Genomic DNA, 13106 nt, shown 5'->3' with positions numbered 1-13106 from the left:
TATTATTTTGTTCCTGAGACCAAATTATTATATCAGCAAGTATTTCTCGAGTTCTGTATGTGGTGAAAGTTGACAAATCTGACAGGAAGTCAAGGAGGAAAGGAGATGTGCAGCACACGCAAATGAGTTTCTCCATCCATTTGCTACATACCAGATATGGGAGTATTGTTCCAGGCCAACTAAAGAATGCTCAGGGTTATTGAAGACTGAGGGTTCAATCTTTAAGCTGGCCCGAGAAGAACTGCATATGGTGGGTTGTCGTGGAGTGCCATTTTTGACTGCAAAACATGAGCTGATGTATCCAATCGGTACCGTCTGAATACGTCCTGAGACCGTAGAGACAGACAAATACAGTTTATTTGACATGAAAACTAAGCTGTGACCAAGAGGTCCTAGTTAGACTAGTTAACATGGCAACGATAACATCTGGACTCAAAGGGGCTTTTTCTTCACTGACAGCCATTTAGTTTATACATTCAAAGGGTTTTTTCAATTGATGACAAGGTACACAACATTTACAACAACCTAAATGTGGTCTACTAAAGTAGACTGCAGAATCAAAAGTGGGTCAATATGTGGTATTAAATGTATTTTACCTTGCTCTAATAATTGTTTGATTTCACTAGGGCTTTTGCTCACTGATTGTAATTTGTCTTCGTGTTTACAGTCTGTCAGCATGGACTGAAGTGATGACATCTGCTTCTTATGTGCTCGTATGGCTCCATCCATCTGCTGTCTGTGTTTGATCAACAAACAAACCAATCAATGAATGGAGGAAACTCCTTTTCAGGATAATCATAACTCATATACCGCAATCATGATGATTTAAGTACCTACCTGAGATTTTTTATCTCTCTTCTCATTACTGACGCCTGCTGTGTGAGTTTTCTGACTTGTTCAGCACAACTACATACTGGAGGCGACATTTTAGTGATAGCTGAAAACCTTATATACTTTCGAAAATATTTTATGCTATGGTAAACTGGCTTGTTTGTTCCATCAGCTGCTCTGCGCCCACTGCAGTACGAGCACGTGTTTTGTTTTTGGGACGAACACGCTGGACAACCAACTACTTTCACAGAAGAATAACTCTTCTTCTTCTTTCCAGTTTAACGGCGGTTGGCATCCAGCTTATTGGTGCATTACCGCCCCCTTCTGCTCCGGAGTGTGGATCAGATAATAGGTTATCTATTCCCTTTTCCCACTAAAACTTACACATCACTCACATTGTCCCCTCACATTAATATCCACACACACATCACACATCATATCCTGCTTAAAACATCTGCTTCCCTTAAAAAAGTAATCAATATTCTACTCTGTGCCCTATTTGCTGTGCTTAGTAACCCTTGTAATGTGATCTCCTGCATCCCAAACTCCCTTAGTTTATTCTTCATTACCTGCCTCTGTGTTTCATATCTCTTTCAAGTCATGATTATGTGCTCCACTGACTCCTCTTCTCGACATCCCTCACACAACCCTGTCTCGTGCTTCCCTATCATCTTTAGTGTTTTATTCAGTGAACAATGTCCCAACCTTAACCTAGTCATCACCGCATCTTCTCTCCTATTTCCAATTTCCATCCTTTCCTCTTTAACATTTCTCTGAATTTGATATAAATACCTCCCTTTCTCCTCTCTTGCCACCTTTTATTGACTTTCTCCCATATTATGCATTTAACCTCTGCTTTATTCACATTAACCTGCATTTCTATGTTCTCTTTTGTTAGTGCCCTTTTAGCCTGCCCTGTCTCATTACCCCTAATCCCAACATGTGCTGGGACCCACATAAATCTAACCTGATATCCCTTATTAACTATTCTTGTGTTTAATTGAAGCACATACAGGATATCTTGGCGAGTTTTTGAACGGAATGACCTTAAACTCGCTAAAACTGATAAAGAGGCAGAGCATATCAAAACCTTTCCCTGCCCTTCCCTTTCCACCCATTGCAAAGCAATTAAAATTGCCATAATCTCTACTGTATATACCCCTAATTTATTAGATGTTCTTTTACTAATTTCTATTTATTTTCCCGGAATTGCCACCCCAAACCCTGTTTTTCCTGTCTCTGTTTTTTTAGCACCATCTGTATAAATTTGTATGAATTCACTATAATTACCTCCTACTCGGTTGTTAAATACATTTTTCCAGAATAACACTTCTTCTTTAGGTTACTGGAAAATAGAGCACCGCACTGCAGTGACATACCGCCACCCACTGTTTACTGTGCAAACAACACAGACCATATTATATATATTGTAAAAAACAACAACTTATATAGTATTTTTTTTTTAATTTCACACATATTTCTTTAAAAAAAATAATGGTTGAGCAATTTTGGTAATTTAAATAATGATTAAGGTGTGCATTTTAAGGTGCAAGGAAAATATTTGAGTACTTCACACTTTTTAAATATTAATTTAGTCAATACAATTCACTGTTGTCATATTAGAACATCAATTTTAGCTCTACTACAATTTTAGCTCTACTAAAATAAACCTGCGTATGTTTGTTTGTTTTATCACTCTCTGAGACCACATTTACATAATATGTTCAGCTTTGAAATGCTAATTGGATGGTTTTGTAAAAAGGCCTGTTCATCTCACATTATCTGCGAACATGCCTTGAAGTACATCTTCTTGTTTTACTGGACTGGATAAATCAATAGTAAAAGTATATATATTAAGGTACCATTGAATGTGTTGATAATATTATATTTTGAACTTGTCGTGTCAATGTTGTAATTTGATTTTACAACACTGTTATGCCTGTGAACCGTGCAGATTACATGGATGAATAGAAACACACTGTTTTTGATTATTCACAAGTTTTAAATGTCTTTAAATGTCACTGCAGACACTGTAGGATAGTAAAGGCTACACCAACACGCTTTGCAGCAAGTGACAAGGACTGCAAGGACTGTCTTTGGGACTATCATAACTGAACATGGTTATGAACAGAGCTAAACAGTAAATTCCAAAGTTTTTATTCAGGTCATCAGATTTTGTAAGCACAATATAAATAAAATGAATATTAAAATGTTTAAATGTTTTTATAATAAATGTTTTTTTTCATTAAAATATGACGTCTGATTATTACTGTGTGATTATTAGTGTTTAAATATATAGACAACTGTTTAGGGAACTACAAGCAGTACACCCTGCAAAGTCTTGGATGTTCTCTACATTTGTTCAGGCAGTAAGTAAAATCACTTAAATTCTGCTACCCAAAAGGCCCAACGTTGCAATATTACAACATTTCCCTAAAAACTTACTTACAGTTGGTACTAAATGTCAAAATGGTAAAAACCCTATTTCTGCATTAGAGGCCTCCTGCAACAACATGTAAAAGGTTTTTTTTCTATATTTGGGTCTTCGAGGGTTAATACTGATCGGTGCAGGTGGCAGTTTACAGAACGCAGCTCGCGTCTTGTAAATAATAATTCTATGATGTAAATGGGTTTCCGTAAAAAAAAAAAAAAATTTTGAGGGAAAATATTAAATTCACAACAGTTCACTAGGTGGCGCCGTGTACATTAATGCGAATCACCAATAAACCAGAGAAGAAGAAGGAGAGCTGTGTTTCCGGATATTACGCGGTGGTTTTATCCAATCAGGTGATTGTGCGTTTTATTTTGAACGTGTAAGTGGCGGTTAAGCGACATCGCTTGTTTTTACAGTATTCAAGTACGGATTAAAATAAACAGTGAAGTTCAGAAAAGCGCCTATGAGACGCAAAGGTAAGAATTAAAGAAGGAACACACTTTAATATAAATGAAATCATTAATAATGTTTTGGGTTTGGCGATGCCGTTGTTCAATTTACTTTATTAGTCTCAATAAATAAAGACTGTTTTAGAACTTATCACGTTGCATAACGTTACCAGTCTAAACAATATTTAAGCAACATTGCTATGTGTCTGTGATGTCTAAAATGTGAAGACGGGCAGCTGGCTGGGCGTTGAGACGCCAACAAAGTTGACATTTCTTGAGAGGATGCAAGCAGTGACGTTTATGTCTTACTCTTATGTTATATTTTCGAAGATATTAAGCAGCAAAACTACGTAAACTTTTACTTTCTGTGGAGAAGTGGACCTGATCTCAACAGTTTCCAAGCAGATGTGTGAGAAATGGATATATCATTTTACAAATAACTACAATGTATTTGAACGCAGGCAGCATTTTGCTTTCTCTTTTTATTAACAAATATCGAACTTTTTATTATTATTATTATTATTATTATTATTATTATTATTAAACTCCTGTTTATTATAATGATTAGTGTTGTTTACGTAATATAGAGCCTATTTATGTATTTATCAAAATCTTTTTGAAAACGAAAGCAAAATTACAGTTGAAAGATGCTGATTTATACGTGATGTAAAATTATGAAATGTTACTTAATTTTGATGCTTTTTTAAAAAGTGTACCAGTTAAAGTTGCATAATATTGCAGTAAATCAAATGTATTTAAAATCACCTCCATTAACTCTTGTTTGTGATTGCAGATATTAATCTAAAAACATGTCATCTGTTCATGGATTGTCAAACGTAAGTACTTCACATCCATGCATATTATAACTAGAAAAAAAAGTGTTGTTCCTACTATCTGACAGTTTGAGCTCTAATCATAGAGGTTTATGCCTTTCTCAGCCCAGATCAGATAGAGTTCCACTCAGAGATGTACAGAATGAACTGCTGAATTTGCAGGACAGTCCAACTCTAATGCTTAAGCATGCATCGATGCATAAGAAGGACCCTAAAACAAAGGTATGTAAACATCACTTTGTCTTTTTAACTTTCTGTGATTTCAAGTTCATATGGAAAATATATAAGGAATTTTGCTGTTACTTTAACCTCAGCTGATATATTTTGTTTTCCACCAGCATGAAGTTGTCCCTGGTGAAAACCCATCAAGCTTAACTATCACAACAGACATCCATAGTGATGGGAAAGCTGTGGATGCCACTGATGAACATCAAGATGTCATATTAAAATCCTTTGTGTGTCTTGAAAGAGAAGTCGTAGTTGAGGATGAACCTGTAATGTCAGAAAAGTCTGTTCTCATCAGGTGTCTGGTTCTTGAGGATAATGACCCACTTCAGAGTGACCCAAATGAAACCATTGAACCTGATTGCACAGAAGATAATCAGACCACTGAAGAGCATGTTGATCATCCATACTATTATAGGAGCAGATCTACTGGGCTGGATGCTTCATCTATTTTGTGTCAGGAGGAAGAAGTTTCCACCTATGAGCTGGGAAATGTCACATTCAAATCCCTCATGTGCTTAGGTGGAGAGGTTCAGGTTTCCGATAACTCCGCTATCTCTGATAAATCCATTCTCATAAAGGATCTAGCATCAGGAAATCACTCACAATGTAAAAATACTCCCATTTCTAAAGTGGGCACAGAGGCTGTATCAGTAAGCAGTCAACCTCTGGGTCATTCTTACTGTAATTGGAAGTCTTTGTGTGAAGATAGTAGCACCATCAGTACAGTTGATGCAGATGATGCCTCTCAGTCAAATGTTGCACACATTGTAGGTATTCAGTGTACCCCGAAAAATACAGTGAACCTAAAGAATCACGATCAAGCTGATCTCTCTGAAGGATGTCATGGTGTATCTAGCGAAGAAGGAGAAATCACTTTTAAAGGCTTGTGTTGTTCTGGAGTTGAAATAGAAATTGCTGATCTATCCAGCGTGTCAAAAATGTCTGTGCTCATGGACAATCTTGCTGAAGAACAAAGTCCGTCTTGTTTAAATGACACCAGTGAAAATGATGGCCAAAGCTTTGCTTATTTGACACCAGGAAGGAAGCATGTTGACCATATTTACTGCCATGCTAAGGAAAAGCCACTGGTCCTAAATATGTTGACTACTGAAAATGGGGTCAGTTCCAAGTCACAGCTTTTCTCACCAAGTCTTTTGAAAAAGCCTGGAAATACAGTTGGTAGTTTAACATCACCTCTTGGAAACAATACACAGGAAATGTATGAATCTGTCTCATGCTGTGAAACAGAAGCATCAAAGACAGTTGCTAACCAGAAGTCAAACCAACATTTGTCAGTATTAAATGGTAAAAATAATATGGAAAGTTCAGATGTTGTACAATTAAGCAACAGTGATGAAAAATACAAGGTGCCCAAGGATGAATCTTCTGTCATGACTAGAAAGGATGTGGAGGGATACTGTGATGAACAGTTTCTGCCGGAAAGGAAAGAGGCAGTTTCATATTTTGAGGAAAACCTTTCTCCTCAAGTTGCCTTTATTGAAAATGTTGGCTTGGAAACCAGCATTCTCAAAGATAAGACACTGGGTTTGAAGGATGAGGAGATCCCCCCAGAGATCGAAGTTATGCGGTTCTGTGATAGATCTGGTGAAGCTGTCTCTGTTAATCAGGATCTTCCTACTGCTATTGCTCTAACAGGTTCCTGCACTCCAAAGACACCCACCCTAAGCAGGAGTGTTTTACATGACCACACAACTGAGAACCCAATGAGCCATTTATGGCCTGAGCTCCCGGAGAGTCCAATGCCTCCTCCACTGTTGAACTCCACATCCCTGGCTAATGCTTTTAGCTATACACCTGTTCCTCAAGACCCACCCAAGACAAAGGATGTAGAACCTAAAATGGCTTCTGAAGACAATCAGAAGTTGTTGAATGCCCCTCCAGTTTTGGGTAATGGGCCTCTGCAGGAACAGCTCAGACAGATGGCTGAATTGTTGATGGTTGTGTCAGGGAAGATGGTTGTTCCTACTCCAGCACCAGTGAATCACCACAGTGCTTTAGTGAGCACTTCTCCAGTAGTGATGCGTAGCGCTTGTGTCTGGAGCACCCCGGTTCAGCGGATGGAGCGGAGCGTTAATACTTCAGCAGCGGTAGAAATTTTAAAGGAGGTTGTCAAGGTTAATGTTTCTGATGCCAGCACTTCAACTGACTCTGTGCTATGGAAGTAAGTAAGATAAGCATGAATTGTTGTCTCTCTGTTGATGTGATCTACATTGTATCTTTATGAATCCCTCTTTGAAGCCTGATGCCTGGAAATATGGAGCATCTGTCTAGATCAGAGTTGGAGCAGAGATTGACTTCTACGCTCATCATGGTGGAGGTTCTTTCCCAGCAGCTCACTTCTGCACGGGCTCATAATTCGAGCAAAAACACTTCTCCATCAGATCTCAGAGAGAAACTCATCCAGACAGACCACACTGAGCTCAGACAGGTAACAACCCAGCTCCACAGACACCTTTTTGGAAGAAAAACTCTGAATATGTCTGGTATTGATTTTCTTTATCTTGTCTTTGTTCTCCAGAATGGGACATATAAAGATTTGTATGGCACTGCCCTGGAAAGAATTCAGAGTCTTGAGCATGATCAGGAGGTTCTTCACAGTTTATATAACATCATTAAACCAATGAGGATTGGGATGGTGAGAGATGCCCTATAAGTTTTTAAAGTTACATTTGCATTTTTCAATTTTACAGGCCTAAAATATTATCATTCTTCTATAGGATTCTTTTAAGTCTAGCACAGAGGATGTCATCTTCAAGATGCAACAGATTGGAAATACTGTTAATGTTGATCAAGAAACTCTATCTAGACAGGTAAGTCACTGCTTATGTATTTCATAAGCTTCATAGAAGATATTTGTCAAGAAATCACATCTCATAAAAAGTTTGTGTTATGTAGGTCAGTCAGATGAAGTCTCTTTATGGGAGGTACAAGGAAACGCTTCAGAGGATGGAGCAAAAGATGAAAAAGATGAGACATCGCATGGACAAGGCTCTAGAGGAGAAGGAAGCGGTTAGAAGACATTTTTATTGGTTTTGCTGAAGCTTAGGAACACAAGATTTTTTTATTAATATCCTATTGATCTTTGCCTCTTATCCTGTTCATTTGTCTTTGTGTGCAGGCCTTCAATGTAACGCAGCAGTTGAGGGACTATCATGCTGCTCAGGTGGCAGAACTAGAGCACACTGTTGGGTCTCAACAGGAACTGATGTCAGCCCTCAAACTGGCTTACCCATCACTGGTCTGCTCATATTGCTTGCATCCCTACCTCAATTTACATGAAAAATATAATTTTCCCACTAGCTTAATAGTGACCACAGACACTCTAAGGCTAATGATACACGGGGCAACTTTTTGAGCAATGTTGCCGGGCAACTTTAGTTAAAGGTAACATATTACGCCTCTTTTTACAATATGTAATATACGTCTCAGGGGTCCCCAGAATGAAACTGGAGTTTTAGTTCTAGTTAATACCCCACAGATCATTTATTATATCATTTTGAAAATGCCTATTTTGAGTGGAAGCAGAAACACGCTGTTTTTTGGGCCTGTCTCTTTAAATGCAAATGAGCTGCTGCTCCCCGCCCCCTTTTCCAGATTAGAGCTGCGCCATTACACCTAGGACCTACTAAAAACATCTGTTTTGGTTCTGATTATCATGTTTATCGAGCTGAAATCATGCGTTTTAAACCATATTAGTTTAAACTTCCGATATACGGTTTTCTGAGTGCACACATCCGTAGCACACGGACAGAAAGTGGCTGTCACAGCATGTGAGTACTAAACTGTGTTCTCATTCACACACAAGATTACGTTAAAAACACGCATAAGTTACAAAAACAGTCGGTTATGACTGTGAAGGTCAACAGCTGAGAAATAAATCACGTTTATTTTAGATCTGTGGCAGCAGCAATATACAGTAAATTAATCAATAAATCCACTGCTCTCTTGTCTCCTCTGAGGCTGGGACTCTAAATAGTGTTCTGTGCTCGTCTGTGCAGCCAAAGGCAGAACAGTTAGCATGTTTTGCTCAAACTAGAATTAGAACTGGTACATCGTTGTCGCTTGCGAAATCAAAATGATGGTGCTGTGGGTGGAAACTTACAGATTAAGAGGCGGTAATATTACAATGAGATCCCTTTGCAACGTCACTAGGGGAGCGAGATCAGACGCGCTCGTTTTTTCAGATGCTTGCAGAAAAAAGCTTATCAAAACAAAGTTACTGAGTTAATCTTTTTCACGTTTCCTTGATTGGTAGATGCACCGGTACCTGATTATAGCACTTAAAACCTGGAAAAGTCAGATTTTCGTGATATGTCACCTTTAATGTTGCCGTCAATGGGCAACCAGATGAGACACAGGGCCCACAACCGATCTAAAGTATCCAGATAGAAATTTGTTACCCATTTTCAGTGGAAATGTCAAATGTGCCCAAGCAACATTGCTCAAAAAAAATTGCCCAGCAAAATTGCTCAAAAAGTTGCCCCGTGTATCATCAGCCTAAAAGTGAAGGCTTGCTTGACTGTGTGTGCAACGTCCTTGTATTCTGAGTGAGTTGTGTGACCTCTCCAAGGTTGAACTGAGCAAGTCATACATGGAATCCATCAGTGCAGCAAATGACCATTTGAGAAGGAAGCAAGAAGATCACATGAGCTTGTTAGTTGAGGTAAGACTTCACATCAGTGTGCAGTGTGTTTAGATACTGAAATAAAAATAGCATTCTAAATTTTGCTAACTCAGTCTTTAAGGAGCAAAATAAAAATGTTTCCCCCTTTTCTCAATGGGAAGCTGAGAAAGGCTCAAGAGCTGATTCAGAGGATAAACCCAGTGCTTCACCAGCTCCATCAGAGGACTACAACTGCCGTGGAGAGCAGCAAGCAGCATCTGGAAATGAGAGTCAGAGCCGTGGAAGAGAGAGACCTGGTTAGACATTTACCACTGAAATTAAATTTTCTCATTATTTATTCATTCTCAGTTCCATGTCTGTCAAACCTGAAAGGAACCTAAAAAACTGTAAGAAAAAATTCTTCTGAAGCCATATAATAGCTTACAAATTCTGTCTGAAGAACAGACAGAATTTGTGAGAAACAGATCCAGTGACGTTATTTTTGATTTTAAAATCAGACCAAAATTGACTGAGACTTCATTTCGACCAGATATTGCATGTCAAAATGCGGTCACATTTACCATTGTTGCCAAAAAAAAAACAGTAATTTTAATAGGAATTCATGCAATCTGAATTTCATGTGAGGGCAAAAGATTGCCCCACTCAGATTCACCACTTTGACCAAGAGAGAGATACCTGGACTGAAAGTGACATAGTGTGTGATTTGTGAGAAATCTGTTTTTGCATGTAAAAATTGTGGCCAATTTTGCTGACGTGACTCCATCTCTGTAGTTGCTAATTCTTCACTTTATACTCGCATCACAGCTGCTTGCTTGTCTCATGTCATTGGTGTGCACACGAACCAAAAGACAATTTTGTCTACTCTATACTTTTCTCTGTATCTTTATAAAATTCTGTACATTAGTGAATTAAAGTCTTATTTCTGACAATATGCTTATGGTAATTTGCAATATTAAGAGATTGATGTTGTGCAGCCTTACAGCACATAAATCCAATTAGTTTTTCTTTAGGATTGACTGTCCACACTGGAGTGATGAAATTAGATCTGTTTGTAAAGGCAGTTTGATCAATATCTGGTTCACTTGTTATGTGGTAATGATGACTTCAACACAATGCCAAAAAGACAATAAAATAAAGAGTATGTCAGCATGGAAAGGTGCAGCAAAATGTAAATTTGCTGCATTGAATCAGATTATGTGTCTGCAATTGCATTTTAAGATTTTACAGTTAAACTGATAGTTCACCCAAAAATGAAAATTACCCCATGATTTACTCACCCTCAAGCCATCCTAGGTGTGTATGACTTTCTTCTTTCAGAAGAATACAATCAATGTTATAAGAGAGAGTGGCATTTCAGTGGATGCCATAGGACAGAGGCGTAGCGTAAGCTCCAGTCAGAATATGCCAATCTCGCGAGAACCAAGTTTTGTTTACAGGAGTAAAGGAAACCAGTCTACTCTTGGCTTAAATCAAAATGTGCTTCTGCGTTTGCCACTTCTCACCACGCTACGCATATGTCCTACGTCATCGGCTGGAATGCCACTCTCTCGTGAACACGTGTACGACAGTTTGTGGAAGCTAGAGATTACGGCTTATGTAGTTTTAAATATGGATATTTGTCCTACAAAAATTAATCAGTTCGAGTTTTTGTAAGAAAGGGAACCTTTTATTAACCCCCCAGAGCCATGTGAGATACTTTTTTTATGATGGATGCACCTTATTGAACTTCTATTGCACTGTTGAATATCAACAGCCATTCACTTGTCATTATAAAGCTTGGAAGAGCCAGGACATTTTTTTAAATAACTCTTGATTGTATTCGTCTGAAAGAAGAAAGTCATATACACCTATGATGGCTTGGGGGTGAATAAATCATGGGGTAATTTTCATATTTGGGTGATCTGTCCCTTTAAGTGGCATTTTCAGAAATCATTTAAATTGCATTTCAAACCAAATATTTAAATGCCTTGGATTGGGTTTGCAGGAATCTATTATTATTATTTTTTTAAGTTCAGGCTACAGACAGTTAAACTGATATGCAAAAATGCTGCGTCCAGATCGGTGGCAGCAGCTTCAAAAATGCTCCAATCAGTGAGGTCAAAACAAGCTTGTAAATCCTGCTCTGCTTCATTAGTCCATCATTTTACGGTCCTTAATACGGATACATTTTTGTTGCCTGTCTAAAGTTGTGAATGTTAGTGTATCTTCATCACCCATGAAACTGTTTCATTTAAAAAAAGAGACAGGAAAATATATGATGTGACTCCTTTAATCTCTTTACTTTATGCATTTACTTTAGATGCAGTCTGTCTTTTTTTAATCGCTGTTTCCATTAATCCCCAGATGGAAAATGAACTAGAGCACATGAGATCAGGCTTACAAGATGCCAGTCAACAGATTTCAGACTTGAACATGCAGCAGACCATTATGACCTCAGGTGTGACAGTGATTTACTTTGAATTGACTTATTCCCTGTGTAGTCAAAGGAGAGCTTTTTCTTGATTCTGCTGTGTGTGTTTGTTCAGAGATGTCAGTGCTGAGGGAGCAGCTGATTCAGGCAGAAGAGGAGCGCTTTCAGCTGCAGAGGAGGAGCACTGAGCTCTCAGCAACGGTCACATCTACATTGGCCTCTTACGCCTTCCTAGAACAGACCCTTGCCTCTGAGACCAGCAAGTATGCAGAAATCCACTTGTGGAATTTGCTTTTTGAAAATCAATTCATTTCATATTGCTTTTTGGATGACTAAATTACATCCATTAATTTAGGGATACACCAATTTAGAGTTTTGACCTAGAATAATTTCTATTCTATTTATTCGTATGAGAATCTAGAACAGTGGTTCTCAATCAGGGTGTCAGTGCCTGTGTCATATTTCTCATCGTTATTCCCTCGTCAAGATCCATTGAAGATCCGGAGTTGCCACTTTCTTGAAAAACCTGGATATACTGTATGAAAGAGCCTAATTTTAAAAGTGTGATTCCAGAGCAGGGTATAAAACTCAGTTTCTGGAGAGTTTAGTTCCAACCCTACTTCAACACACATTCATTGTAGTTTTCAAATATATCAATACTTGAAACTATGATCAGAAAAGCAGTGATTGGCTGGCAGAAAGATAGCAATGTAATGAAATCATATAACTGAGATCAAAGAAATAGTCAAGCGAGCAAAATGCATAAAAGTTCTAATAGATAAATAAAATGTGTATGTTTTTTTTTTTTTAAATGATTCCCAGTTATTTTTCACCATTAGTATTTGTACAGGCTTTGCATTTTTCAGTGTCAAGAGTATTGTAATTAGCAGTTCATTTAATTTTGAAGCGGATTTGTTATACGTGACAGTAACTAAATTTTTGTAATCCATGAGATCCATCTTAAGACAGAACTGACTGTTTAAATTAATTGTGCATCATAAAAGCATTTTGAGACTCCTGGGACTCCTGGGATTCATCAGTCACCCGCATATACAGTCGTGGTCAGAATTATTGGCACCCTTTTTTGGATGAGAGCATTTTCTTTTCTTGATTTTTTTTTTTTCTTGAAATCCTCCCAAACAACATGTGGGGTAGGTGCTGTTTGATTTTTTTTGTAAAGGTTTTCTGACACTGAGACTCATCTATTTTCTGCAATTCTCCAGCTGTGGTCCTTGGAGAGTCTTTAGCCACTCAAACTCTCCTCCTCACCATGCAT

The 13106-nt window shown here is 38.0% G+C and overlaps 2 protein-coding genes across 2 annotated transcripts in view; one reads left to right on the top strand and one right to left on the bottom strand.

Annotated features, from left to right (window-relative positions):
* The window catches only part of trmo (tRNA methyltransferase O), a 6890-nt gene extending 5630 nt beyond the window's left edge, over positions 1-1260 (bottom strand). Inside the window, exons 1-3 of the mRNA XM_016495850.1 lie at positions 838-1260; positions 597-736; positions 152-326 (exon numbers count right to left, since the gene is read on the bottom strand). Coding sequence (XP_016351336.1) covers positions 152-326; positions 597-736; positions 838-926 — 404 coding nt within the window. The 5' untranslated portion in view covers positions 927-1260. The remainder of the gene's footprint in view (positions 1-151; positions 327-596; positions 737-837) is intronic.
* A 2350-nt stretch (positions 1261-3610) lies between these two features.
* The window catches only part of spag5 (sperm associated antigen 5), a 36581-nt gene continuing 27085 nt past the window's right edge, over positions 3611-13106 (top strand). Inside the window, exons 1-13 of the mRNA XM_016495720.1 lie at positions 3611-3741; positions 4508-4550; positions 4653-4769; positions 4886-6957; positions 7035-7224; positions 7315-7431; positions 7514-7606; positions 7692-7805; positions 7915-8034; positions 9367-9459; positions 9582-9716; positions 11764-11857; positions 11946-12093. Of these exons, the coding sequence (XP_016351206.1) occupies positions 4524-4550; positions 4653-4769; positions 4886-6957; positions 7035-7224; positions 7315-7431; positions 7514-7606; positions 7692-7805; positions 7915-8034; positions 9367-9459; positions 9582-9716; positions 11764-11857; positions 11946-12093 (3320 nt within the window). The 5' untranslated portion in view covers positions 3611-3741; positions 4508-4523. The remainder of the gene's footprint in view (positions 3742-4507; positions 4551-4652; positions 4770-4885; positions 6958-7034; positions 7225-7314; positions 7432-7513; positions 7607-7691; positions 7806-7914; positions 8035-9366; positions 9460-9581; positions 9717-11763; positions 11858-11945; positions 12094-13106) is intronic.

Source organism: Sinocyclocheilus anshuiensis, unplaced genomic scaffold, assembly GCF_001515605.1.
Source record: "Sinocyclocheilus anshuiensis isolate Anshui unplaced genomic scaffold, SAMN03320099.WGS_v1.1 scaffold517, whole genome shotgun sequence".
Lineage (NCBI taxonomy): Eukaryota > Metazoa > Chordata > Actinopteri > Cypriniformes > Cyprinidae > Sinocyclocheilus > Sinocyclocheilus anshuiensis.
The sequence above is the reverse complement of the archived record's forward strand: the minus strand, read 5'-3'. Positions and strand labels throughout refer to the sequence as shown.